This window comes from Maylandia zebra, linkage group LG6 (genome assembly GCF_041146795.1).
Source record: "Maylandia zebra isolate NMK-2024a linkage group LG6, Mzebra_GT3a, whole genome shotgun sequence".
Lineage (NCBI taxonomy): Eukaryota > Metazoa > Chordata > Actinopteri > Cichliformes > Cichlidae > Maylandia > Maylandia zebra.
Window position 1 is genome coordinate 23,107,413 of NC_135172.1, and position 27,743 is coordinate 23,135,155.

The 27,743-nt window shown below is 41.3% G+C and overlaps 2 protein-coding genes across 8 annotated transcripts; both read left to right on the forward strand.

The window, feature by feature from the left end:
• Positions 1-402: 402 nt before the first annotated feature.
• Positions 403-13,372, forward strand: bdh2 (3-hydroxybutyrate dehydrogenase, type 2). Of its 2 annotated transcripts, none has more exons than XM_004549522.3 (10): positions 403-525; positions 8,160-8,250; positions 9,139-9,217; positions 10,210-10,306; positions 11,648-11,756; positions 12,076-12,136; positions 12,317-12,430; positions 12,781-12,839; positions 12,996-13,088; positions 13,242-13,372. In XM_004549522.3, the coding sequence occupies exons 2-10, from the start codon at positions 8,179-8,181 to the stop codon at positions 13,293-13,295; spliced, it is 738 nt and encodes a 245-aa protein (XP_004549579.1). In that variant the 5' UTR covers positions 403-525; positions 8,160-8,178; the 3' UTR covers positions 13,296-13,372. The 2 variants fall into 2 exon arrangements, with proteins under 2 accessions (XP_004549579.1, XP_012774184.1); XM_012918730.2 differs by having other exon boundaries at positions 419-525; positions 8,163-8,250.
• A 142-nt stretch (positions 13,373-13,514) lies between these two features.
• si:dkey-162b23.4 (sodium/hydrogen exchanger 9B2) lies at positions 13,515-27,703 on the forward strand. Of its 6 annotated transcripts, none has more exons than XM_076884886.1 (14): positions 13,515-13,781; positions 16,818-17,053; positions 17,653-17,854; positions 17,999-18,169; positions 20,133-20,162; positions 20,673-20,815; positions 21,411-21,538; positions 22,956-23,131; positions 23,634-23,740; positions 24,541-24,690; positions 24,867-24,975; positions 25,353-25,489; positions 25,586-25,769; positions 26,131-27,703. In XM_076884886.1, exons 2-14 carry the CDS (start codon positions 16,931-16,933, stop codon positions 26,190-26,192), a joined length of 1,722 nt encoding a protein of 573 aa, XP_076741001.1. In that variant the 5' UTR covers positions 13,515-13,781; positions 16,818-16,930; the 3' UTR covers positions 26,193-27,703. The 6 variants fall into 6 exon arrangements, with proteins under 6 accessions (XP_076741001.1, XP_076740999.1, XP_076741000.1 ...); XM_076884884.1 differs by having other exon boundaries at positions 25,586-25,808; positions 26,131-27,701; XM_076884885.1 differs by having other exon boundaries at positions 16,880-17,053; positions 25,586-25,808; positions 26,131-27,701.
• The last annotated feature ends 40 nt before the right edge of the window (positions 27,704-27,743 follow it).

The window sequence follows — 27,743 nt, forward strand, 5'->3', positions numbered from 1 at the left end:
TATTATTATTATTATTATTGTTCACTTTGACAATAAACTTGAAATACTATTTTAAGATTAAACTCAAAATATAATTTCACCTTAAGGAGTATGTGAGTCATGTGCATTATGCATTACATACTATTTATTTCAACTTTTGTTGTGAAATTTCATATTTACTCTCAAAATGAATAATTGAAAAATTCTTTCTTATATTGTTTTTTTCTTGGTCCTTACAAATAAAATATTTGTATCAAATGTACTTTCTTATACAGGACACTCAAAAGAGAACTTATTTTAACAATTTAAAAAGTTCGTACAAAGCTTAATGTCTTTAATTTTTTAAAGGGTGAAAAAAAACGTCTGAAAGTAGAAAGCCTTGTTGGTGTGCTCCCTTGCTTTCTAGTCTTCTCAAATTGCACCCTGCCCCTTCGTGTGAACTTCCTGGTCTCGAACCAACAGGAGTTCTAGCTGCGTGTCACGTGTCCAGCCTCGCTGAACTCTGACGTTGAGTGCGTCTTGTCGAAGTCGGAGCTGAGCAGAGGGGTGAGTTTCTAAAATCTTTACGTTAGCTAACAGTCCAACCTACAGAAAGCATCTGCACATGCTCATCAGTTAAAGTCATTACTGTGTGGTTGATCGCGCTTGAGCAGCTGATGCAAGTAAAGTTTTTGTAGGTTACACACGTTTGAAAAAAATCTGTTATGCAACAATAGGAATCAATGACATTTCTGCAGTTACAGGTTAACGTGTTTGAAAAGCGATTACAGTCCAATGCTACTTTGAATTGTTACATTTTCTGGACTGTATTTAGAGGGTTTTTTTAAACCATCCAAATCTACTTAGAAGACAGGAGATTCTAGCAATACCACTCACCTTTGTATCTTTTCTTAATGTTATCTCAGTTTAAAATCAAATAGAATAGAATAGCTCTTAATTGCCATTGTACATGTACAACGGAATTATGGAAATTATGGTTTCTAGTAATACCTGTCTGCACATCCTTAGATACACTGCAAATTCACCATAGTTGTACTGGTGCCACTTTTTCTTCTTTGTCTGAGATGGCCACAGTAACTGAAAATCTGCACTGTTTCTAAGACTAATGAACTGAGAACAGGCACAAGCAGTAAGCAGTGAAGCTTAAAATGTCATTTCTCATTTGAGTCACATTGTGTTTCATTATCTCATGTGAGGATTTACACACGAGTTAATACTTAATGAGCAACAGCAGACTGATAGGTAAGTTAAAGTTTTACAGTTTGCTTTAAGACAATGCAGAAGTGCAAAATGTGGAAATCCTGCACTGAATGGTTGAAATCTTCATTCAAATGCTAAACTGGCCCTATGACAGGTCAGTCCACCAGTGCCCAGCAGCCCACATGGTATGGTGTGCCATTTTGTGGTTATTTAAAAGAAAAAAGTTATTTTTTTTTCCTGGAGGTACCAGAGTGGTGTGAAGTGTTTTTGTTCTATAGCTTCACCAAGGCCATGGACATTTGAAAAGGTATACACCTCATTTGCCTGTGGCAATGGTATTAGCTCAGTAATAAACCCAGTATTTTCAAAAATTTTAAACTTCTCCTGGAAAAATTGATAAAACGTAGGAGTCTCCAGAACTGTTAGGCCCCAGCATCGACTGTTACCACTCACAAGAGAAGGAGTGCCATGTCTTTATGAATTAAATATAAATGAAGAATTCTTTGGCAAGTGCTAACTAGGATTGGATCCATCCTTACAGGCACTGTAGGAACTGTTAATTAGCTCTGCGGGGCCTACAATGCTTAATCCTTGGCCACAAGACTGGTGTGCATCAATTCCCTCTTGTTGGCTTACTTTTCAGGGCCTGCTGCAGAATTTGGCTTCTGCAGGCCTGAATTATAAATCTGGAGGACAAGTGTACATGCCCAGGCTTCGGGATAGTTCGTGGCCTCCATGATTGAGGCAAACAACCAGGTCTGGCTGTCAGGTTTAGTTTGTCAGACCAGGACTGCATAGTTGTTCTGGCAGCTTCTATAGAACCTTAAGCCTTGTTTTTGGCCAGGTTTTGGTTGTGTTTTGTATGAACTGCAACCTCACAAGAGCCCGTTTACCGGACTCACCAATGTCTGCTTTTGAACTATAGATGTTGCTATTGAGGATTATTTTATATTATTGTTCTCCTTTTGTTAATACAAAAGGAGAAGTCCAAACAGTAAACACAGCTATTGCAGAGTTTTCCTCAGAACAGTTTAATATTTTCAAGTTGTTAAGCTCTGTGTAAACCCTGGGCATCTCTGAGCTCTGAACTTCTTGCAAACTTGTGTATTCAACAATGACCATCTTGTGCACGCCAGGTTACAAAAAACAAGGCCTGCACGAAAAGTTGAAACAAAAGTAAAGAGTGGAACTGGTACCAAGAGTTGTGACGTCACTTTTGGCGCACGTTGCCGTTCTTAAGGGTGACAAAAACCATGTGTCAGTATACTAGCCCGCCTCCCCTTCCAAAGCCTTCGATGCTTGTTGCCTCCTGGGAATACGAGGCGGGTCTGGGCCCGGGCTGGAGAGTTGGCGCAGTGGCAGGAAGGCTGCTGTGTTGCCTGGGATTACTCCTCATCCCCTACCCAACCCTGTTGCTGGTCACATGCTCTATAATGTTGTACTGTGGACATTTATGTGCTTTCTGTGCAGAGGAGTTTTTTTGTTTCCTGTTCTCATGCTGTCCTCCTATAGCCCAGCATGAGTAGAGGTCTCTTTTTTTCCTCTTGTACTTTCCCATTGTAGTGTACATTTCAGTGGTTTTTCTGCAATGCAACCGTTCTCTGACTTGTATCCCCATGTGATGTCTGTGTTGTGTGTGTAAGGTCGGGGGCGGGTTCATTCCACTGCAGGGCAACCTGCCACTGCAAGTGGCGAATAAAATTTGAACTTGAACTTAATTGAGGGACATGCAGTACTGTGCTCAAGGTTGAGATAGGGTCAGATAACATTTTCAAACCAGGCCTTCCCGAGTCAGGACGACCTGAACTCTATTCAGACAATTTTCTTGGGAGTCACAATTATAAAGAACAAGCAATTTATTATACTATTACATATACATATACTCTCTCATAAACACCTTATTCTTAGAGGGTAGGACCCAATGGGGGTCTGTTTAATGGTTCTCTAGATTCAGAGGTAAGTAAGTACACATGTTCAGTAAGATGAGAGTTATAAAATATAGATAGTTATGCTTTACAACTCAAGTGAATTAAATTTAAATTATATAGAGCAAAATCACAGCAACAGTTGCTTTGTGGTGCTTTATATTCTAACGTAAAAGAGCCCACAATAATCTTCATAAATATATCATCTTCATGTTGGTAATATTGATGAAATGATAAGAAGAACTTTTGTGCTCTGAACTTTGTATAGACAGATGTGATTCCTGTATGTTATTCTATATCTTTAAGTCCTTGACTGAGAAACTGCCATATTGCATTATTTCTGGGCTGTGTCACGTCATATTTGGTCTAATTACTAACTTTCACTACAAGTTTCATGGTACTGATCTTGTCTGATTTGTTGGGTGACATTATTGTATTTTTTTTTTTTTTTTTTTTTTTGTCTTTTTGCCTGTCCTGTTTGGCTCTTTTGCCATCAGAATTATTGCCTAAAGGCAAAGAAAGATGCCCAACGGATTTACTTTACCAAATTGACCATCCCAGCCTTGCCATAATGGTCCATTTGATTCACCTTTTATTGTTTATTTTATTTTCACTTGCTGAATACGGGACAGACTTGACTGGAGGAAAGAAGGGGAGAAAGAAAGAGGGAAAGAGAAACAGCTGAGAAGAGGGACGGGGGAGAAGGGCAAAAAACAAAAACCAACAGAATGGGCAGGAAAGAAAAATGCATCTATCGATCACCTGGATCACCTGTTGAGAAAGAAAAAAGAAAACAAGCAGAAGAGAACAAGAGTAATAGAATAAACAACATCACAATGATATATGGGAATATGACAGTAAATACTAAATATTAAACATTATTGTGCAGCACATAACATCAACAGAACACAGTGTGCTTTGAGGTAGGAGCCAAAAAGGGTGTAGTTTGTGGGTGTGATCACCCGTGTGTACACCTGTGAGCATGGACACGCTTGTTTTTTTAAAAGGTTCCTTCATGTAATGATCTGCTAGAGGGTGTGGGGGGGCCACAGCCCTGTCCTCCAGCGCATGAAGCAGGTATGGAGGAGATCAAAACTCCAGACATCCAGAGGCCCCCAGAACACAAGAGACCAAGGAAGACCAACAGAGGGGCAGCCGCGCCACTGTCCCAGAAGAGCTGAGGAGAGTCCCAGATGAGGGCTCACTCAGCAGTCGCGGAGCAGATGCCAGGGGGAGTTGCAGTGACACGCTCGTGAGCTCCGCTGGCAGCCAGCTGTGCCTGAGTGACCGAGCCCCAGGCCGAGAGGCCGGGGGCACCCCACCTCCGAAGTGGCCCGAGCGAGCCCCAGGCTCCAGGCCCCGATAAGTAGGGATGGGACCGGTTCTGACATAAACGGTAGTAACCAGACCGAAAAGCAGCGCACATTTCGGTGCTTTATTTCGGTGCTTTTTTTCCTGAGCTGTGATACACTTCTAGCCAATCATTTTACGTTTCCGAGAATAGTAGGCGGGTCCAGGTACGTATGTTCTTTTAGAGCAGAGCTACAGATTAAAAATGTCCAAGGCGAAGCGGTCAAAAGTCTGGCTGTACTTCACAGCAAAATATGCAAACTCAGCAGCCTGCAACAAGTGCTTTAAGCTGATACTGTGATACTGTCAAAGGAAGTAACACCTCGAATCCGATGAAACACCTGGCGATGCATAGCGTTTTTTTTAAAAGCCCAGAAATGCGCCGTATTTGATAGCTTGCTGTGAGACCTCACACCGAGCGCATCTACTGCGGGTGGGTTGGCTGTTATGCAACATCCCCCAAAAACACGAAGAGGAGAGTCCTGGCCCCTAGCCCTGCCAGTGTAGCAGAAATGATGATGGATGATGATGCAGCAGCAGCCGTTCTTTTCTGCGTGCGTAGCTTCATGTTGTTCGAGTGTAATTTACGTTGAGTAGGCTAACCACGTTATTACATTAATGCATGTAAGGTGAACTAGCAAACATCATCATAGCTACATGCGGCTGTCTTCTTGTTTGATGGCAGATACTCCCTTCACCCTGGCCAAAAAGGCTAAAATGACCAAAGAAAAAGTGGAAAACAGTTAAACATGAGAGGTTTTTGGACAAAGTTTGTGTTTTTTCCATTGTTTAAGCACTGCTTCCAGCCATGAGTGATACCATATATGCCCCATAGCTGCAGAAAAGGCTAACATTGTTATCTTTTTACAAAAAACAGCTGAACATGAGAGGTTTTTGGACCAATTTTGTGTTCTCCATTCTTTAAGCACCGGTTTGAGCACCGTTTGAGCACCGGCACCATTTCAAAAGTACCGATTTGGCACCGGTATCGGATAAAACCTAAACGATACCCATCCCTACCGATAAGCGGCCGCCAAGGAGTGAGCCGGTGTGTACCTGGACGCCCATCCCCGGACACAAAGAACCTCCAACGCACCGATGTCTGAGGGAGTCCGCCACTGGCAGGGGAAGTGGTGGTGGGGGGAGATAGGCCTCCAAACCTTGGAGGGCCTGAGATGTCCCCAGAGAGGTGGCGTATGATACCCAACCTGACATATAGAGACAGGCATACAGGCACACACAGATACAAACATCCATTCCCACCCTCATGCTCTCATATGCACTTACTCCACACTCAACCAACGTGGAGACAGACATAAAGAGACGCTGTACACACGATCACACTCCCCAAAGGTACTCTACGAACCGGGTCTAGGTACCCTTGCCCCTGGAGGGGGGAACTGCACCCAGACCCAGGTGGTGTTACCCTTTTCCCTGCGGTGGGGAGAGGCAGACCGCCCCGACTCCGCAGCAGCAGGGAGGCCCCACACTCCAGACCGCAGTCGGACGGCCAACTCCTCCTCCTAGCCCCCCCGCTCCAGCAGGCTGCAGAGAATGGGGGTGAGAGAAGACTCCAAACCTCCCTCCACCCGCTCATTGTAGTGTTGATGCATGTGTGTTCTAAGGTGCATTTAAAACCCAGGAGGGCTTGGAGCTACCTGCCAGAGAGCAGCAGGTAAGCGCATAGTCCCTCCAGCTAGCCCTCAATGTCTACGTGTATTTAAAATTGAGAGGTGGGCAACGACGCCAGGGGTGAGGTGTACACCCTGATGGTACTTTGGATTCCGTGTATCGTGCCCACCCCCAAGATCCTATATGTATGTGTAATGAGAGTGTGAGTAATGTGAATGTCTAAGTTGTGGGATAAAATTGAGGCAGAGGCAGCCAGAAGGGGACAGGGGGGGGGGGGTAGCCTCCTCTGCACCCTGGTGACACACCCCTACTCCAAGGCCCTGCATGTGTGGGTGGTTGTGGTGGAGCGGGAAGAGGGAGGCAGCTGGAGATGGGGAGGGAAAGAAGGGAGGGCCAAGTGACCCCTCCCTGGGGCCAGCTCCCCCGCTGACCCCAGTAGGCACCCCCATACTCCGCGACCCGCCAGGGAAAGGGGGCCCAGGCCCATCCGGACCGGGGCCCAGTGCAGCAGCGCCTCCCGGCCCCACAGAGCCCGGGACAGTCCACACAACCCCACCACAGAAAAAACTGCACCCACCCCACCATCCACTCATCTTCCAGACTACATAAGACAATAGACGCCCAGGCTGAGATCTTCCTCCACCTCTTCTGTATCTCCCCCTCCTGCAGAGAGAGTTCCTGAAGAGAGGAAAGCTCCTGCAAGGTGTGACAATCTCCCCCACCAGTTGAAGAGCCCCCCAGGTGGCTCGACGCACCAGCGGCACCCTGCGCCAGGGCTGGGCCCCCATGCACGCACCCGCCCACAACCCCGGCAACACACCAACCAGGACCCAAGCCCCCGAGGCCCGGCCAGGGCCCCAGCCCAGAGACTGAGCGCCCCCAGAACCTCACACCCATCCCGGACCCACCCAGGGGCAGCCAGGCTACCAGGTCAGTAACCCACGTCCGTCAGCACAGACCCTCCCCTAGCCTTGCTGCACGCAGCCACGAGGAAACAGTCACCTGAGAGCCAACAGAGCCCCTAACTGGACATGACCGCTACCCCGGGTTGAGCCCCCCAAGGAAGATGCCTCCGGGGAACCCCCCGACACCCTAAGCCTGTCCCTACCCCCACACCAATCACAACAGTGAAGGCGGGACCAAACTATGACCCTCCACCCCCACTAGGTGATGGAGCTGATCAAAGGAGCCCAGAGCAATTGATCTGATGTGGTGGCAGAGGCTGTATCAAGACTAATGTAATCTAATAGATAATTTCTATATTGGTTAGAATTAAGATTATTTTTATTTTTCCAGTTCATGAGGACTGTTTTCTTGGCTATGCATAGGGCAGTGAAAACCATATGGGCTATATTCTTTTCTGAAGTGACATTATCTAAGCTGCCCAACAAACACACTAAGGGGGAAGTTGGAATGTTATATTTCAGGTACTTTGATAAGTCTTCACATATCTCGCGCCAAAACTTCTGAACTGGTGGACAGAACCAAAGAGCATGGATATAATTGTCCGGTGAATTGGGTGACATTATTGTAAATAAGGACCAGCACTCTGTGAACTGAATTTAAGCTGGTACTGGAAGCGGAAGACAGACTCACTGATAAAGCACATTTGTTAATAGGGCCTTTTTACCATAAGCTACAATCATTTTGAGCCAAGTAATAAAATTTACATTAATATTTATAATGCCTGACTTTGTCACTATTAGTGACTGAATGCGCTAAACCTAACACTACAGCAAGCTTCTAATGAATTCAAGTCCTCTTCGTAAGTGGTTTTGTGGGGTCACTTAAGAGTTCTCTCTTAGCTGTAGGCCATCAAATGCACCATTTTGCCAATGGTCAATGATTGCACAGTTATATAACCAAATTACGAATTGCACCACACTTTTCAGAGATTAGCAGTGAATGTATGTCTTTGCATGTCTGGACTGCTGAAAACCACGAATTAAAGTATAGAAATTTGTACATTTGTGTAAAAAACATGCTTGATATACCTTTTTAAATTAAGACTGAAAGCATTTATCTAAATAAATGTGCTGTTATTCTCCAATCTTTTGTTTGTTTTGTTCACAGCAGCAGTGAAAGGTAAACTATGGGTCGCCTGGATGGGAAAGTGATTGTTCTGTCCGCTGCTGCTCAGGGGATTGGACGTGCTGCAGCAATGGTAAAAACATTTCATATCTTCTTCTTAACATCTCACTGATTTAGTGGCTTCTAAATCACAGCAGAAAATGTTTATTTAGTAGTTAAATATTGCACTTATTCAGTGCTCTTTACATTTTGATAAGTATTAAATATAGATTAACTAATATAGGATATACTGCTTAGAGTTAAAGATTTTAAGAAGTCCCGTGATGTAATTTTTCTTAATGTAATTTAAAACATGTTTCTTCCAACTTCCTTATGTATAGAAACACTTAAGCATGTCACCTAATGTCCTGTAAATGACTGCTGTAATAGTGATTCCTGAGTTAATGGAGGCAAAGGTTCAGGACCGTCCTTTAGGGATATTCTTGCCAAAGAGATAACAACACACTTGAAAATCTCACACACTGGATTGGACCATCGCTACATCTGTTCCCTCCAAGTGATCTTAAAGTGTGCAAAGGTGCCTTGTATTACAGTGAACTGGGTTTTTATTGGAGGAATTCAACCTAAAAGTTAAAAGATGCAAATGTTATAAGGGGTCTTTTGAGCAAATCCATTTGCACTTTAAAAACCTGCCTTATTGATGGGAAGTTGAATGGATTTCAGAAGAGTTGTGGAACTGTGGATGGATATTGACAGTCTGCTTTCAGATGCTTGATAATGAGATATTGATTGGTATTGATGATCTGAATTATTCCCTGTAGTTGGAGTGCCCTCGTCCATTCGTACAGCAATTTAGATTCCTGCTCAGTTGTGTCTGTGGCTCGGTGTCCTTCTCTTTTCGGTTTTGTGTCATAACCAATCATCATAATTGCAAATTTTTCCTTAAATTTTATAGCACAGCATGTAGAACATTGAGGAACCACTTGGAACTGAACACTGATTATTTTTTTTTAAACTGTAGGCATTTGCTAAGGAGGGAGCTCAGGTCACAGCCACAGACATAAATGGAGAAAAGCTGAAGGAGCTGGATGGTATTCAAGGCAAGTGTCATCTCTGCTGATCTATGACTGCCATCTTCTGGCTATTTGAGGCGTTGCAAAAGGGATGCCAGTTTACTCCTATCCCTTCATTCAAGTTCTTTCACAACTTAATTATTTGATGCAAAGTTTTAAAATTTTGATTACTTTGAAATAGCTTGTACTTAGAGATAGGGTGGGAAGTTCAGTTATTCAAGAGGGGCTTAGATTAAAACCGTGGTTCCTCCACATCGAAAGGAGCCAGTTGAGATGGTTCGGGTATCTGACAAGGATGCCTCCTGGGTGCACCGTGAGGGAGGTTTTCTGGGATTGTCTGACTGAGAGGAGGTTTTAGCCTATAAAGCCTAGGACCTAGGTTCTCTGCTTAGGTTACCGGCACCAGATAAGTGGAAGAAGCAATGCATGCATTCTACTAATTTCTCTCATTTTGGCCAAAGCAGCTAATTAGTATAAATGCATAACACCTATGCTTTCCCCAGAGTGAAGTTGTTTTTTCTACAAGAGCCATTTAACGTATCTCTATTAGAGAAATTGAAATTGCACTGTGGTAATTTTAAAAAGAAAAAAAAAAAACAGATTATCTCATTTCTGGTGTGCATATCATATATTAGTTGTAAAAGGCTTTATATGGGTTTTAATTGTCTTTTCTTCAAGACTGTGAGAAGAGAACCATATCTCTATTTATTCTGGTCTCTGCAGTAAATGAGTTTGAATAAAAAGGACATGAGCAACATTCTTCTTCTGATATCACGCCTGAGCACTTCACCCTCTTAACTGGCTTTCTGCAGAGCCATTGAGCGGTCAGTAGGAAAAGATGTATGTTGAAGAAGATAGCAGCCAGGACCATTGTTTTGCTGTGTAACTGTGAAAATGATTGATAAATGAAGCTGCTATACCTTGAATTATTTCATGCACTAAAATAAAGCCAGCTGTTATGAAGACAAAAGCAGTGCAAGTATAATCTAAACTGTCCTTGTTTTTGTTTTCGGTGTCAGGGATCAGGACCAAAGTGGTGGACGTGACCAAGAAGGACCAAGTAGAAGCCCTGGCCAAGGAACATGACCATGTAGATGTTCTGTTCAACGTTGCTGGGTACTTTTTAAATTAGTTTTTATTTCTCTGATTTACTGAAGAAACAAAAACCTTACATAATTCTTGGAAAAACAAAATGTATGGTATTTAGAAGTTCCACATCAAGTAAAACAAATAAAGCTGTAATTTGCACCATTTTTGGAAGTAAATTCATGTGAGTTATTGTTGACAACAGATTAAAGTAGAAAACTGAAAAAAATATGTCAAAACCAGAATTCCTAAATCAGCAGTCACTGTGCATTTTACTTGTAGTTTCAAATAAACGTTAAGTTATTCTTTTTAACCATGAGGAAGTCAGGAGAGACAGAGAAGTATGTGAGGGTGGTGCAGGACATGTAAGAGGACAGCGAGACAGCGGTAAGGTGTGCAGTAGGAGTGACAGATGGGTTCAGGGTAAGGGTGGGATTACATTAGGGATCAGCTCTGAGCCCCTTCTTGTTTGCAGTGGTGATGGACAGGATGACAGATGAGGTCAGACAGGAGATACTGTGCACTATGATTATTTAAAGACAGAATACATGTGAATTAGATGGACACAGGTCGAAAGGTGAACATGCAAGTGAAGGTAGTGAAGGTAGATCAGTTTAAATACCTGCGTTCAACCATCAAAACCAATGGACAGTGCACAAGAGAGGTGAAGAAGAGATTGCAGGAGCATGGAGTGGCTGGAGACAAGTGTCAGGGATAATTTGTGACAGAAGGATAGCAACAAGAGTGAAAGAAAAGGTTCAAAAGATGGTAATAAAGATGCTCAGATTTTTGAGTGAACAGGATGGGTAATATTAGAACTGAGTACATCAGAGGGACAGCTCAGGTCGAACGGTTTGGAGACAGAGTTAGAAAGTCTAGGCTGAGATGGTTTGGAGATGTGCAGAGGAGGGACAGTGGACAGAGGATGTTGCCAGCAAGGAGGAAAAAAGACACAGATGAGGTTCTCGGATGAAGTCAAGGAGGACATGCAGTGTTGGTGTGACATAGGTGGAAGCTAGGAATAAGATGTGATGTCAGTTGGATGATCTGCTGTGGTGACCGCAAAAGGAGAAAAAAAGATAAAATTGAAGTTACACTTTTCTAATTCACCCATCTGTCTCCTGCTTACTACTTAATTACATTTCCAAAACCCCATAACATACATACATAACCCCCTCTCCCCTTTTCTCAATTTTATTAACAGGTTTCTTCTACATTATCACCTTTGAGTTTTATCTTGAAATGGCAGTAGTTTACCACTCTGGTTTTGATTAAGTTATTAGGTACAGTTTGTCCAAATTGTCATATTAATGCTGTCTAAAGTTATTAGATGAGGCTATTTTTCCACTAAATGTCTGTGCTCGTACACAGATTTGTGCATCATGGCACCATCTTGGATTGTGAAGAGGATGACTGGGACTTCACAATGAATGTCAATGTGCGGAGCATGTACCTGATGAGCAAGGCTTTCTTGCCTAAGGTGACTTTTGGCCACTTCACCAAACTCTTAACACCATTTATCCCGTGAATGTAATAGGTGCTACTGATAATAGTGTGACATATGCCTTTAATTTTGTTCTCATCCGTTGTTGGATTAGCTGCATTAACTGTACCACTGTGAACCCATGACATGATGGGTGAGGACTGCTCAGCTACTAATCCTGCTTTAGCTGCAAACTAACCAAACTGCCAAACTGTACCTTTAGCGCAGATCTCGGCACTTTTTATTGCTTTGTTTGTGTAGTTTTAATCTGGATTCAACAAAAACAATTCTGTTAATATGCCATTTGTCATTCTAGATGTTGGCAAAGAAGTCGGGAAACATTATTAACATGGCATCTGTTGCATCAAGCATAAAAGGTAAACGATCTTCCTCAGATCTTTTTTTTTTTTTTATTGCAGTTGCTTGTAGAACTATTCCTACTTAAAGGGACACGATGTCTTTGAAGTTTGGCCAGTCTTTGCAATCCTCTTATCTCAGATAAATGCTTTGCCTGCGTATGGCTGTGTGTGAGTGACAGATGTGTTTCCTCAACACAGGCGTTGTTAAGCGGTGTGTCTATAGTACCTCCAAGGCTGCAGTGATTGGGCTCACCAAGTCCATAGCTGCGGATTTCATTGAGCAAGGCATTCGCTGTAACTGTGTTTGTCCTGGTAAGGTTAGAACACAGTGCAACAAATCACCATATCACCATGTGTTTTTAGTCTTCCTCAGTGATACTCAAAGTATACTGTAAACGTCCTTGAAATTAAACTAAATTGATGGGGTGTTTTAGCTGAAGGTTGTTTCATGTTAGGGCACACTGGCTTAAGAGCCAGTCTAAAAAGATGCTGTGTATACTTTTATTTTGATTATTTATATACATCACATCCAAGTCCAACCCAATCGTATTTGATACTTATTAATAGAAAAATGTTCATTTAGCCAAAGACCATAATTTCTTAACTAACTCTTGTCTTTTGATAAACATTTCATTAGGCTTGCTCTCTTTCTATTTCTGTAGGGACTGTTGATACTCCATCACTGAGGGGTAGGATCCAGGCTCAGCCCGACCCAGAACAGGTATTGCAGGCTTTGATGTACATTTTCGCCAACCTGACAGTAATGCCTGCGTGATTCATATACTATGTGTCATATGTTATCTTTATTTACACAATGTTAAATAATGATGACTGGATGATGAAGATAATGAATGATCCAATTATAACTCATTTACAGGCTTATAAAGACTTTATGGCAAGACAGAAAACTGGCAGGCTGTGCACAGCCGAAGAGGTTGCACACCTGTGCGTATACCTGGCCTCAGATGAGGTGAGTGCTTGCACAGATGTAATTCAGGAGGTATAATAATAGTATGAATAGAGTGTAGGTATCATAGGAATACACATACCTAGAGAAAGCTGTAGATATTTTTGTCAGTAAAGTAATTTACCAGTGGTTTTAAACTGTCTGGGCCCTCCACAGTCAGCCTATGTGACTGGGACAGAGCACATCATCGATGGAGGTTGGAGACTGTGAGGAAACTGGAAGGACTACATCATTACAGAAGTGGAATCCAAACCTTGAATTCAAATAAAGTTGTCATAAATGGATAATTTTTTAAAATTATTATTATAAAATAAGAAAAAAATATCAGTAATATTGCATATTTTATGGAAAAATGTCTTGTTTTGCAACTGAAACCTATGCTGCAAATATATTTGTCATCCTAAATTCAAAATATAAATAATGTACAGAAGTGTGTAATCAACTTTAAACCTTTCCCGTTTTCCATTACTGTGCATTACTCTGTGCATAATAGTGAAACAAAAGCTATGTGCAAGATGTTAAGCAAACCAGTTTTCCAAGTAACCCAAGTTCTCCATGCACCGTTGTGGACGCTACATACTTGCTTGGCAGTCACTAATCCGCCTCATTCCTCATGTACCAGCTGGTGCATCTGCTGCAGGCCTACGAGAAAAGCTGCCACAGACAGCCCGCATGCTCTGGTGTTTACGATATGAGGTGAGCGCGTTTTTTCTTCTATAATTATAGGTAATTTTTGTCAGAGGCGGTCGCTTGCTAGCTATCTGCATAAAAGGTTGGGTGCACTGCCAGCTTTTAGTAGGCGGTACACAGGCATAAGCAGCTACTGGACAGTAGGACATCAAATATCGGACAAGAACCAGCTGTCAGGGTGGTGGAGATTAAACTAGCCCCCATACTTGCTGGTCCAGTTGACTGAAAAGTAAAATCCAGCTTGATTGTATAAACCGAAGTTAGAAAACCTCGGCCGTCAATTTAACGTTTAAAGAAATTAGGGTCGTTGTTTGACTTTAGCAGTAGGACATTGTACACAGCCTAAACGCTGTAATCCACAGATATTTGCGAAACGCTCCCATATTAAACGAAAAAATAGCTAGTGGCGGAAGGAGCGGTGGTAGCTGGCGATAGTGCACACCCAGGAGTGGGTCATGTCTGATAATGGAACCACAGCTAGTGAAACCAATTGAATAGTATGGCCAAAAGTTTCTTCTGTGCTTTGGCCATACACGTGTTTACAGTGAATGAAACATGGATACACCCCTATATCTCGAAGATTTGCTGGCGATAGTTGACAAACTAGGTTTAGTGATACCAGTGCGAGCGGGTTGTTGCCGTTGACAGCTGCACGTTAACCTACTTGCTTTAGCATCCGCGCTCTGTAACCTACCTACTTGAGCTAACGCTAGCTACTGTGCCATATGGTGTAGCTGTAAGCATTGATTAGCGGGGTTTGCTTACAATTGGATTAACAGGACGTCTGTCGCTCGCTAAAAGCAAGTTTCAAAACATTGTAGTAGCGTCTGTTTGGCGTTCCTGTGTATGTGGTACTTGTAACCACCAAAACACCATATTAATGTTATACACTGTTATACACAAACGTTGACAAGTCACTCACATTTTTATAGTACATACAGCACACATAGGGTTGCCAACCGTCCCTTAAAATACGGAATCGTCCCGTATTTCGAAACAAAAGTACACGTCCCGTATTGAGCTAATAAGGGACGCACTTTGTCCCGTAATACAGTGAGAATCAAAAGTAGTCTATAAATGTTTATGGAATTAACACTTTGTTTGAAAACATAATTCCCAGCCCCTCTCCTGCTTTGTGACCAATGAGCTGACAGCACACTTATGACAATTCGAGTATGACAATTCAGATTACCGCTCATCTCATTGGTCGAGGAAAGGTCGCTTGCGGAGAAAATACCGGAAGACAACAGATGACCACAACAAGAAGCATGGCCAACAGGGAAACAAACGCCGACACTGCGGTGCAAGTCTCGGACGACAGTACACCTAAAGCTGGGCAGACACTGTGCGATTTTTTCAGTCACGTTATTCAGCTCCTGCTCAAACTGCACGATTGACTCACAGGGGTTAGACGTTCATAGGTCACGATGCAGGGTCTCACACTATACGGCCCGATGCTCTGATGCGACCTGAGTGCTCACACTGTGCCTCCATAAAATGAAGGTTATAACAGAAAATCTGTCGCTCGCTCTCTCTGTCTTTCACTCACACAGACACACCACTACCATCAACTTTGCTAAATTGCTAATGAAAAACATTGATCAGGCAGCTGTGATTGAGCAGCAATGTAAATCCAACTATTTTCACGGTTGTTGTGGTCGTGATAATTTCGTGAGGCCACATCGAAAAGGCTCGGATGAGCTTTCCAAAGTTCTACAAGTTGTGCCTCCATCGCTTGTGTCCAGATCACACGCTGCACAGCCGTGCTGCGCCGTCTTTTTCACCAACGTTTACGTTTGCGCGTGAGCAGTGTGAGCGCCTGTGGTGACACCCTCACGAGCGATTGATGATCGGGAGCTGGTCGTGAGGTGTTAATCACTTCTCGTTACCCCACGTATACTACACGACGCACAATGAAGGCCAAAATCGGTCCGATCACTCAAAAATCGGCTCAAAATGGGCCAAAAATCGCACAGTGTGAGCCCAGCATTAGAGCAGCAATGTTTGTTCCCCTCAGAGAAAGGGAAGAATGGGAAAAGGAAAACACCTGGCTGGAAAACGTTAATATGGGCATGTGCAGTGAAAATCAGCGCTATGTGGCCAGAAGTGTGATAATATAATTTATTTTGTGTAATAAACAACTGCAAGGATAGATGATTACAACAAATTGATGACTAATACATAAAAGTAATACATAGATGAATAATGATGATGAGTTAAGATGCGTAATCATGGGAACAAGCGGGTTTACAAACAGGAGCAGCTGATTAGCATTAGAAAAGCTGAAATAATACCTCAACTGAAGCCAATTGTACTAAATGCACTAAATGTGCACTGTTACAAGAATATTTTTCTTTCTATTGTTTTCTATTATTTTAAGTTAAGCAGGACAGAGTGCTTTTAAAGAAAGATTTACTTGTATTCTTAAAAGTTAAGCATGACAGGCTTCTGTTTAAGAAAGAGACCTGTTTTATTGTGTTAATGTTGTCATTTTGAGCTAAAAATAAATGGCTAAATGATCATTTGTTTCACATGTGTTCATATCACAAAGAATAGAATATGCATCTACTTAAATCAACTTCAAGTCAAATGGTTAAAAAAATAATTTCACACACAAAAAAAGAGCTAGAAAATTCACCACACTGGGAAGGGTGAAGACAACTGGGTCGCCCGGCCCTGGCCACGAGGTGTCCCTTATTTATTTTTCAGGGAGTTGGCAACCCTAAGCACACAGAGCGAGAGACTGGGACTGATGTGGAGGTTACAGCAGCTCTCCTCAACAGTCCCATGTGTCCACCTGTGTATTAGCCTGATAAATCGCTGCTTGCACACGTTATAGCTTGTACTATGCAGTATTTGTGAAATGTAATGAAATCCATTTCTTTTAAATACCAAACACTCGTGTGTTTAGTCAATTATGCGCATGTAGGAGATTTAACCATATCATTTCACATTATGTCAATATTTGTACCAGCACCACTGATACTGTTTGTTTTTTCTTACTGATAAAAACCTATTGTATGAATGGAAACCTGTGGATAGAGGTGGATATGCCAAAAGAAAAGTAAAAGAACAGCCCACTGATGGCTAACCCCACCCCTCAGCTTGATGTCTTGTGATACAAGAGTGGACCAGAAAGATTGTAGGCAACCGCCATGGAGGACACCCAGCACAAACCTGCAAACCCGGACCTGAGTCCTGCACCCAGTCCAGTGCCTAGTCCAGCTCCCAGCCCACTATTGGACAGAATTCCTTTGCCTGTGCCAAACCATGTGGAGGTTTAGTATTTTACTGCTAATAATTTTTTGCACCTGTTGTTCTGTTTAATGATTCTATGTTGTATATATTGTTCATTAAAATTAATACCGTCGCCTTATTGATGTTTTTTTTTTCTTTTAATTTTTCCTCTGAGAAAGAATTGTAAACCAGTTCAAGGAATTCTCCCAACTTTGAGCCAACATAACCCCTTGAGCAACTCTGTGAAATTGTTATCAGTTTATAGGGCATATCACTTTGGCGTTCATTTCACAAGTGTATAGCAGTCTGTAAACTTAGGATATGGCATGCCTCTGTAAAACTGCTGGTATCCTTCTGACTGAAGATGTGCAAAATAAGACATAGTAAATATAATCCAGAAACACGTGCCACTATTTAGCTAGTTATGTTAATGCTGTATTTATGCTTATGTTATTATACTATATGTTATGACGAGTTGTGGAGTTGAGCAGTAAATTTGAATTTGCACACTAATCTGCACATTTCATATTTATTTGTCATCTGTTATGCACTGCCTTTAGAAATATGCTATGTCATCTAGCAGAACAGTTTGTGTGAACACTGACCTGCTCTACTCCATGTCGTGATCCTTCTTTTAAAGCACCTAAATGTGAACCAGATCCAGGTGGTGGTACGTCGCTGCTCAAGTCCAAATGTAACAGAGGAGACCACTTATTTTATTCCTCGTAACCCCGTAGTGGACGCCGGTACCAACACAGATCCACCAGTGGTCTGTTGTCCTTTGCTGCGAAGATTTTGCCCCTGTCCGCCAAGAGGCTTTCTCGCCTCCCTTATTACCAAAGGTAAAAAAGGAGGCTGATTTGTCCTCCAAAGCACATTTGTTGTATGTTTCCATCCAAGAATGTGTAAAAACTGCAGATCATGAGTATACAGTAGTTATTGAACTACCTGAGAAATGCAGCCCCATAATTCCCTGTTCTCTCTAGTTCTTTTGGCAGTTGTGCTCTTTGGAGTGGTTTGGTCAATCACAGAGGACGAATGTCTCCCAGGAGGAAACCTCTTTGGCATTACAATACTCTTCATCTGTGCAGTTGTTGGTGGAAAATTGGTGTCTCTCATTCGTCTGCCCAAACTTCCACCTTTCCCACCACTCCTTGGTAAGAGAGAAAATCTGGTGCTTTGACTTTTTATGGTGACACTGGCATGTTAATCTAAGTATTTAGTCCATATATATCTACACAGATTTATCCATCAGAGTGATATATAGTTCTAACTGATATTAGCCATGTTAACTGACATTGGCATTGCTCCATAGTGTAGTGGTGTACAGATTTGCCCAAGAAGTAAAAGATAACGACTTTGAAAACTAGAATCAAACACAAATCCCATTGGGACTGGATCGTGAAGGGCATCCGGTGTTCTTCCTCATGCAGCTAAACGCTTTTTATCACACTGTTTTTTGTTTCTCTCAAACAATAGGGGTTAACATAAAAGAAAGTGAAACCTCAACCCCAGTCATGGTCCTGGTTTCTTCCTGTTAAAAGGGGTTTTTCCCTTCCCACTGTTTCCAAATGCTTGCTCATAGGCGTTTGTCGTTGTTGAGGTTTTTGTCTTGTTGGGGTCTTTACCTTAGAATATAAGGACTGTTGTTGTTATTTCAATGTATATAAATAAAATAAAATTGAACTGAAAAAAAGATTGTCATTTTAAACATTGGTGCATGCCTAGTTGTTAGATTTGTGATTGTTAAACTTCCATATTTGTAAAGCACATACAGTTTTAATGATGGGTTCACTTATTGATAATGATGGGAGCACTGTGTCATTTATGACATAAAAGTGCATACATGCCATGAGCATTTGCTAACAGGCTGCCTTAATGGATTCTTGATGCCTACAAATGGGTATTAACCTTGTTATTTGTCTTTGTTTTTTGTTTTTTTTGTGCATGATAGACATCAGTATTTGTTAAACTGTTGGCAGTTATGTCAGCATGCAGGTAAAGTTTCTAAAAACCGCATTTCCAAGGACACTCATACATGATTATGCAATGCAAGGTGGCAGTATGGCTGTTCCTGTAATAACTTCATGTTCTTATCTCACATGGTGCTCATTCTCAATCTGGGCAACTCATCCTGCAGCTCACTGAACTATATAAAAAGAGGTTTGCTTCACTCTCTGAACTGAGCTCTTGCTGGGGAGTAAGACCTAGTAGTGCTGCAGTGCTGTCTGTATATTTTTATCTAGAAGCTTTTTGAAAAAAAGTCCTGTGTTAAAGCTTTGTCGTTGTTTGTATGTTGGCAACAGCGAGGTCAACTGATGAGTGATGATCCCTGCTGTGGGTGAGAGGGAAGTCAGGTGACGGTATATATTTCTGCGTGTTTAGAAAAAAACAAAACAATACCAAAAAACCTGAACCTTTAAATTGAAAACTGAATACTTCTTATTATACGTAACGTTCTACATCAGGGGTGGAGAACTCCAGGCCTCAAGGGCTGGTGTCCCACAGGTTTTAGATGTGTCCTTCATCCAACACAGCTGATTTAAATGGCTAAATTACCTCCTCAGCATGTCTTGAAGTTCTCCAGAGGCCTGGTAATGAACTAGTCATTGATTTAGGTGTGTTGACCCAGGTTGATATCTAAAACCTGCAGGACACTGGTCCTTGAGGCCTGGAGTTCCCCACCTCTGTTCTCCATCATCTAGGACTAAGGTTGAATTTCTTTGAGAAACTTTTAATTTGCATGAGCTTGTCAAGTTACTGTAAGTTTATCCATGTGAAAAGTTAAAAATCATGTTATCCGTTGATGTTCTGGATTTTTTGTGTTTTGCATCTCTTTGTTGTATTTTTACACAGCAAAGATTATTGTGGCACCTTTGGCTTGAAAAGATATGCCAATTGTGCTGCTAGTTTTCAGGGGGTGAAAACGTGCTGATCATCAGAAGTGTTATTTGCACTGTGCATTGTCATGATGTGATGTGACTCTCTCATTTGATCAATTTCCTTGATAAATATCAAGGAAACTGTAACCACTCCTTGTTTAGTTGATAACATTATAGGGAGGGGTAGAAGTTTGCATCTCTAAACATCTCGTTCATGTTTTTTCATTTTCATTTTCAGTAAGTCTTCAAAAAGGAGCTTTGCTTAACAGTTAGGTGTTAATTTTTGAGGTTTCTGGTTTGTCTAGTCTTTCAATAAACCACTAACTAGAATGCTGTTATAAAATTTAGAGGATGGTGCTTAGCTTCCATGGTAGAATATTTGTCTGGCAACCCATTAGAATATGTGCATCATATGTTTTTTCCCCCACTTATTATAGCATAAGACTTTCTCTGTAGATCCGAAATCTAACCTTTCTACTGCTTTTTTAGATAGATAATTAATTAATACTAATGTTGCATTGTTTGACTCGAACAATTATCCGAGTCAAGAAGTTTTAGAAGAGGTTGTGGATTGTTGAAACCTCTGGTGTTAGGGTTTCAACATTCACAGTTTGCAGAGTATCTGATTCTAACACCCTGTGTTCAAAAAGCAACTGGTGAGCTTGTGTTTTTTTTTTCTCTGTAGCAACATGAAAGAAAGCTTCAAAGAATAAACAAACCTTAATGGTAATAAGGATCAGCTTTCCTCTTTCTCACCCTCACTTGTGCTTTGCTGCAGGTATGCTGCTCATGGGCTTCCTGCTGAGGAACATTCCAGTTGTTACAGATGAGGTGTACATTGACTTCAAATGGTCTGCATCTCTCAGGAACATTGCTCTGGCTGTCATTCTGGCCAGAGCTGGTCTAGGGTTGGATCCCACGGTATGCTAGATACTATAGAAGCTTAACATCAGCATTGAGAGGTAGAAATACAGTAATTATATGTTAATCTCATCTCTTTTCACATGCCATTGTTATACTGGTGGTGAAGTGGTTGAAGTGGTTAAAGTAGTTAAAAGAAGAGTTAATTAAACCTTCTAAGGCCTAAACTCTTTCATGGCATGCATTTTTAATTTCTCTTTGCCATTTGGGCTGATTGGGACCTGATGAACGTAAAAACAAAGAATAAAAAGATTTATTTTTTTTTACCTAATTTTTGTTTCTGAGAAAAATGAGATCCACATATGAGGACATTCGCTTTAAATTTCGATAAAACGGTGGTAGTATAATGTCCTCGTAAGTGGATATCAGGCCCTTGTACAGCAAAATTTAGTATTTTGGTCTAGAGAACCCAAAATGTGATGTCCACATATGTGGATGCCAGGTCCTCGGAGGTTAAGAAATGACAGGAAGAATCTGTTCATGTTTTAGTCAGTTATTTACCTCATCATTCAGTACTACTAAATATGCTTGTTAAAGCTTTTTGTAGTGATGTGCAGAACCTAATAACTTGTTTGATGTGTGTGTCTGTTATCAGGCTCTAAGGAAACTAAAAGCTGTGTGTATACGTGTGGCAGCTGGGCCGTGCTCGATAGAGGCTTGCACCGTAGCTGTGATCTCTCACTTCCTCATGGGCTTGCCCTGGGTGTGGGCCTTCATCCTTGGGTAAATACAACACTACTCTCACTTCATAACCAAAATCACCATTGATTGATGTCTATGGCAAATCTATACACATACTTTAAAATTACTGTTTCATTCGTGATCCCCAGGTGTGTCACAAACACAAAATTTGTATTTGGTGACTCGCTGGGTGAAATCGGTCGCAAAGAAGGTGCTGCCCCAGAAATTGCTGTGATCGCTAGCAGATTGACATGGCTACCTGTAACTGGCATGAAAGATGTTGACATTGCTGCAAACTACTTGCCAAGTGGTAGTGAAACATTAAAAAAAGCCTGGAACAAACCAGAAAGGGAGGATGATTGTCCATTGCTACTGAGACCATCACATTTCAAAAGGCACAACTTTTAAATCTTCTTAGTCAGGGAATAGACATTTTAATCCCAGCGACTGGTAGCTGCTAGGAAGTCCTTGATTGGTGTCAAGGCCTGTGTGACTAGGGCCCAATGAACCAGACTTTGTCCTGTTTTTGTCTGGATTTTACCTGCAACTTAACTTTGTGTTATATTCATATTTGGATTATGTGACCACTTAGCTCTCTGGGTCCATGAGAAATTAGAGAGCTGAGTGAAGGTCAAATCTTACTTTGTGAAAAATTAAACCTAACACTGCAAAAAAAAACCAAAAAAGAAACCAAAACACTGCAGTTATAAGGAACATGTTTACATGAAGAACAGCACAAAAACTGAAATTTAAATAAGATGCATATCTGCTTCATCAGCATTGAGGGTATTAAGTGGAGCATTAGTATTTGTAAAAAAACAAGAAGCTCTGGTTTTACATCTAGATAGCTTGTTCTTCTTGTGTTGCATGTTGTGGTTAATGGATGACTTAGTAGAAAGAAGGCCCTGTTAGCTGTTCATAACCACAGAAATCTTTTTCTACTAATTCCACTTTACATTAGTCAGCTCAAACTTTTCCTTTTGCTTCTACCCAAATGGTAAGACGTCATAATAAACATTGTTAAATGGTAAATGTATAGCTAAATAAATGTTAGGCAATATGTTTCTCAATTGAACAGTAACACAATTACTATAAAAGTAAAGTAATGTCTGATTATCATGATCAATTATTATATTATTTAACATGTTTAGTATCATCGTGTGGTTTAAATGCATTTTATGAGCATTGATACAAGAACAGAATATGTTTCTTAAAATAAATAATTATTACACAAACTAATGACATACAGGCAAGTTTTAAATTGTTAATGATTAGCAGACAAAAAACAATCTATTATAATGTCATCTTCTTCACAATACAATAACTATTTGTTTGCTTAAAAACTGATTTACTATTTATTAACTATGATATAATAAATTCTTACCAAATGTTTGTAAAGCTTGCTCAGTTTTTCATTTATCAGTGAATAAATGAACCCTCTATCTTCTCCACGTTGCAGCTTCGTGCTAGGAGCTGTGTCTCCAGCAGTGGTGGTTCCCTCCATGCTCCTGCTGCAGAAGGACGGTTACGGTGTAGAGAAGGGCATCCCCACCCTGCTGATGGCTGCAGGCAGCTTTGATGACATTCTTGCGATCACAGGATTCACAACATGCTTGGGCATGGCCTTTGCCACAGGTAATCTCTGCTCTGTGCGTTTACATGTGTGGAGCCGTGAGAGGAAAACAAGAATTGATGGATTTATCGCTTTGTTTTGCCTTTGACACACAACAGCACCTTATCTCCCGAAGAGAAACACATAGAAGAAAATAACTTTTTGCTGTAGTTTGTAAAGATGTCACCAGAGGGTGTGAGCGTGCTGATTACTCTTAATACAGAGTTCTGGCACCAGTTCATTATATATGGCAGAATCTGAATTTTTTACCTTTGTATTGCTGCAACACTCTTTCTATTGTGGTGTAATTCAACAGCACTCAAACTGTAGATGCCAAAATGTCCAACATGTTAAGCCTTCCTTACACTAAATAAAGTGTAAGAAAGTGTAAAGTATATACTTTGAGTGTTTGCTGGCTTCTGTATTAAGCTGCATTAGTTAGAGAGACTTGTTTCTGAACTGGCAAATTAAAATATTTTAGAAATTCACAATTTCACAAATGTTTGTTTTGATTGATTCTTCTAGGTTCAACTTGGTACAACCTCCTCAGGGGGGTGCTGGAGGTGGCAGGAGGGATGGTTGCTGGGATTCTTCTTGGTTTTCTCATCCAGTACTTCCCTAGTGTTGACCAGGTAAAGTAACAGCCAGGAAAAGCTTGTATGGATAATTCACTAGCAGGGACCACTCCCTTGGTAACGATGAGCAATGAGGGATGAGGGAGTGTGACTAGTGCTGCGGTTTGGGGAAGGCCTTGAAGGGGACTGGCGACGGCTCTCTGTACTAACGAGAAATAAAGGGAGGAAAGGAAGAGAGGAGAGGACAGGAGAAGAGAGTAAAGAAAAAAAGGGGGGCAGGGTGGAGCATGAAAATGAGAACAGTGGGTGTTGGAGAAGGGGGGCTTTTATAGCCTGAGGCCAGAGGGGGCATGAAGGAGGAGTGGTCCCGCTCCTGAAATTCAGATGATATCTCCACAAAAGTATAACCCTTTTTCCATAAAAAAGTTTGGGGTAGTGTGTGAATAGGAAACATAATAAGAATAAAACTGCAGATTTTAACCCTGTTAACTGAAAAAGTGAACTGAAAAAGTATCAGATGTGAAAGGTTTTATTTTTAATGTGCTCATTTTGCCCTTTTTACCTCAGAATGTGCCACATGTTTTTACTGGGGACATATTTGGACTAAGCAGGCCAGTTTAGCCCAAGGACTCTTACTGTCATCTCAATGGCAGCATGTGTTAAAAACCTCGATACTATGTAGCTTTAGATTACATATTGGATTTATTTCTTCATCAAAAGTGAAAGTGCTGTGAACCAACACGTCCTAGCTTCTTTGCAAATGATTTCTTATAGACCTTAGAGCTATTATTTGTTAAATAATGCATATTGTAATCCTTTTCGCTATCTAGAAACCTACTGTTAACTATTTCTTCTAGAAACACTTGGTGATGAAGCGTTCCTTCTTGGTGCTGGGTCTGTCTGTTTTTGCTGTGTTTGGCAGCGGTGTGGCAGGCTTTCCTGGCTCCGGAGGCCTGTGCACCTTGGTGCTGGCATTCCTGGCTGGCCTCGGCTGGGGGACAGAAAAGGTAAAAATAATGCATCTAATAACTACAGTACATCAGTACGTCTGTTTGCAGTTTTCTGACTTTGGAGGTGAATTTGAACGAGGCTAACTGTCCAAAATCTTAGACCTAACTTCTTGGTTGTTATATATTATAATTAAATGTGAACAGTGAACATGTCCTGCATTCTTTGTCCTTAGGCACGTGTGGAAGAAGTGATAGGGTGGGCGTGGGATGTGTTTCAGCCTCTTCTCTTTGGACTGATAGGAGCTGAGATTCGAGTCTCTGAGTTGGAGGGACACACAGTTGGTGAGATAAACAGACACACACACACAAACAGCCTTCAAAATAACCCACAGTAAGATGGCTGTTATCACTGTGAAAAATTCAAATATTACTCTGTGTATGAAAATATATTTGCATAACCCAAAAAAAGAGGCAATGTGAGAGATATGATGCTTCTTCCCGTCCTGTAAATACTAATCCCTCTGTCTTTGTTAGCACTTTACAGCTATAGCAGTTTACTAAATAACTTATGACATGTTTGTTTTGCATGAGTCAGTGCAGCTGAAATGACACTGCACATAATTTTCTTGCAGTAATTTTTTTTTTGGGGGGGGGGGATTTATATGGTGTACATATAATATTGTTGTCCTTGTATGACTTTTGCCTCTACATGTCTCTAGGTCTGGGTATCGTCTCTCTCCTCATTGGTCTGCTGGTTAGAGTGGGGTTCACCTTCGTCTGTGTGTTGTTTGCGGGCTTTAGCATAAAGGAAAAAGTGTTCATAGCCCTAGCATGGATGCCTAAAGCAACAGTGCAGGTATGTCTCCTTAGCAAATCTTTGAATGAAAAGCATATGCATTAAATGTCTTTGAAGTCTGTGGGGTTGTGCCGCATCTTGGCTTGTCTCTGTCAGGCAGCTATAGGATCCACAGCTTTGGACATGGCGAGGACAAAGGATGACAAGCAGCTGCAGAAATACGGCATGGACGTGCTGACTGTGGCTGTGCTCGCCATCCTTCTCACAGCCCCTGTAGGTGCACTTATCATAGGGCTGTGTGGCCCTCGCCTGCTGCAAAAGCCAGAGAACCCAGTCAGCGGTGAGCGAGTCAAACCCAGTTTATCAGCTTTCTTCCTAGGTATGTAAAGTCTTTCTTTTGAAAATTCAAGCTCGGCTCAGCAACCTTTGCTAACCTAACTAGGTGTGTTTGAGTAGTGAGTATCCTTTCCTTTCCTAATATTTTTCCTGCTACACCCTTATGACATAAAGATTTGCATAGCTTGGGCCACTGTGTCATTCAGCAGCTTCACGATTTTTTACAGGCACACAACAGTGGTATTGTGTTCATGTAAATACATTTATTCACAGTGCAAAAAGTGCAGCTAGTTTCATTTTTTAAATCTTTCATTTTCTCACTCTTATTATTTTTTTCCTCCCTGTCTCTTCTTCCTCTTTCTTAGGCACTGCAGCAGGAGATCAAGATGACAATGAAACTCCCGTCACCTATGAAAGTACACTCTGATGTCAAGTGTGAGAGAGGAGAATTAAAGAAACTCCTCACACCTCAGATATTTGAACTTCTCTTTGGCCACCGAGTGGCCCTCGCTGTGTCTCTGTTGTTCAGCTCTCTGTGTTCGCAGTCCTGCAGGAACACGTGAATCATTTTGTATTTATAGCATCTGGTGATTTCCAGGCCTAACACTGCAAACAAATGACCCACATTGCACTGTCTGGAAAAAAAATAATATTGTTTTCAAGGTATAGAAATGGTTTATACTTTTAAAAGGATCTTGTCATATTCACTAAATCCAGAATTTTTCCACTGTTCTTGATTGGATTACCAGTAAGAAAGCACTTTACTTTGACTTGAAAGGTCAAAGTAAAGCAGCTTTCTTCGTGGGGGACGGAGAACGTTTTGGGATGTTGTTGATAAGCAATTTTTATTGCTATGAGTAGACTACACTGTAAAACCACATGCAAGTTTTAGGCATCCTACATCTTCATGCTGTGTTTGTTTACTTTGATTTGTGTATGCATATTAGCCCTCTGTCAGTATGGTGAGATCAGTTGCGTAGTTTGCAAAGAGTCAGGGAAGGATTTGTGTAATTGATAATATTTTAGTTTAAGTACGATGCTGATAAATGTCAGCCAGTGTGATCATGTCCATATCTGCAAAACTGTATGAATCCAACATTTTATAATTGAAGAAGAAATATAGATTTTTCAGTATTCTTAGTCAAAGGAGCTTGCAAAGAAAAGCGTCTGGACTTCTTTAAGTTGCTTGAAGACGTTTCACCTCTCATCCGAGAAGCTTCTTCAGTTCAGTCCAAAACTGGATTATAGATGGCAGAGAGTTGGTGTCGTAAACCCCGCCTCTGTTCAAAGATGGTCGCTCACAGTGGACATCTATGTCCACTGTGAGCGACCATCTACGATGACCTGGATGACTGAGAACCTTCAGACATATTCAGTATTCTTAGTTTTTTTTTTTTTAATTGCAGAATGTATCTGGTGTAACATGAAATGTCTTTTGCTTTAATTTATATGACCTCACTTAAAAGATTTCATAATAGCAGCTATTTATGAAATTTTTTTTCCATTTTACCCAAATACTATGTAAAAGTAAATTTATTGTCCATCTTTAACATTGCTGCAGTAAAAGCTTAAATTATTCAAAAGTGTTGTGTGAGCAGTTTCCTTTCTGGTCACACTAGCGGTGCGCTTCTAGTGAGGATCTGTGGGTAAGGCCATCAGTGTGGGCCTGGAACAAATGCCTCTACTAGACTGCTGTAAAATTAGTAGACATTCATGATATGAGAAGATCAATGGTGATCCAACAACATTTATGCTTCCAAAAGGCCAAAATTATCAGTTGTCTAGTGAATCTGATGGTTTTTCCACATCATTTTTGACTATGGTAACTTCAACCCTCTAGTGCCAATAAAAAGACTTGTTCTGAATACTAACAGCTCAATGTTTGTTGGACTGGCATGAAGTCCACCTCTGAAAAGTCACACACTCTTGTAGCTCCCTTCCATTACCACCATTGCCTGAAAAACTGACTTTAAAAAAA

What these genes read in the sequence shown, in the direction of transcription:
- si:dkey-162b23.4 (XM_076884884.1), top strand. Translation starts at nt 16,931, where the DNA reads ATGGAGGACACCCAGCACAAACCTGCAAACCCGGACCTGAGTCCTGCA. An exon ending in ACCTTTCCCACCACTCCTTG is followed by an intron (nt 18,170 to 20,132) that starts GTAAGAGAGAAA and finishes TTTCATTTTCAG; the next exon opens with TAAGTCTTCAAAAAGGAGCT. An exon ending in ACTTCCCTAGTGTTGACCAG is followed by an intron (nt 23,741 to 24,540) that starts GTAAAGTAACAG and finishes TATTTCTTCTAG; the next exon opens with AAACACTTGGTGATGAAGCG.
- bdh2 (XM_004549522.3), top strand. Translation starts at nt 8,179, where the DNA reads ATGGGTCGCCTGGATGGGAAAGTGATTGTTCTGTCCGCTGCTGCTCAG. An exon ending in TTGGACGTGCTGCAGCAATG is followed by an intron (nt 8,251 to 9,138) that starts GTAAAAACATTT and finishes TTTAAACTGTAG; the next exon opens with GCATTTGCTAAGGAGGGAGC. An exon ending in GCAAGGCTTTCTTGCCTAAG is followed by an intron (nt 11,757 to 12,075) that starts GTGACTTTTGGC and finishes TTGTCATTCTAG; the next exon opens with ATGTTGGCAAAGAAGTCGGG.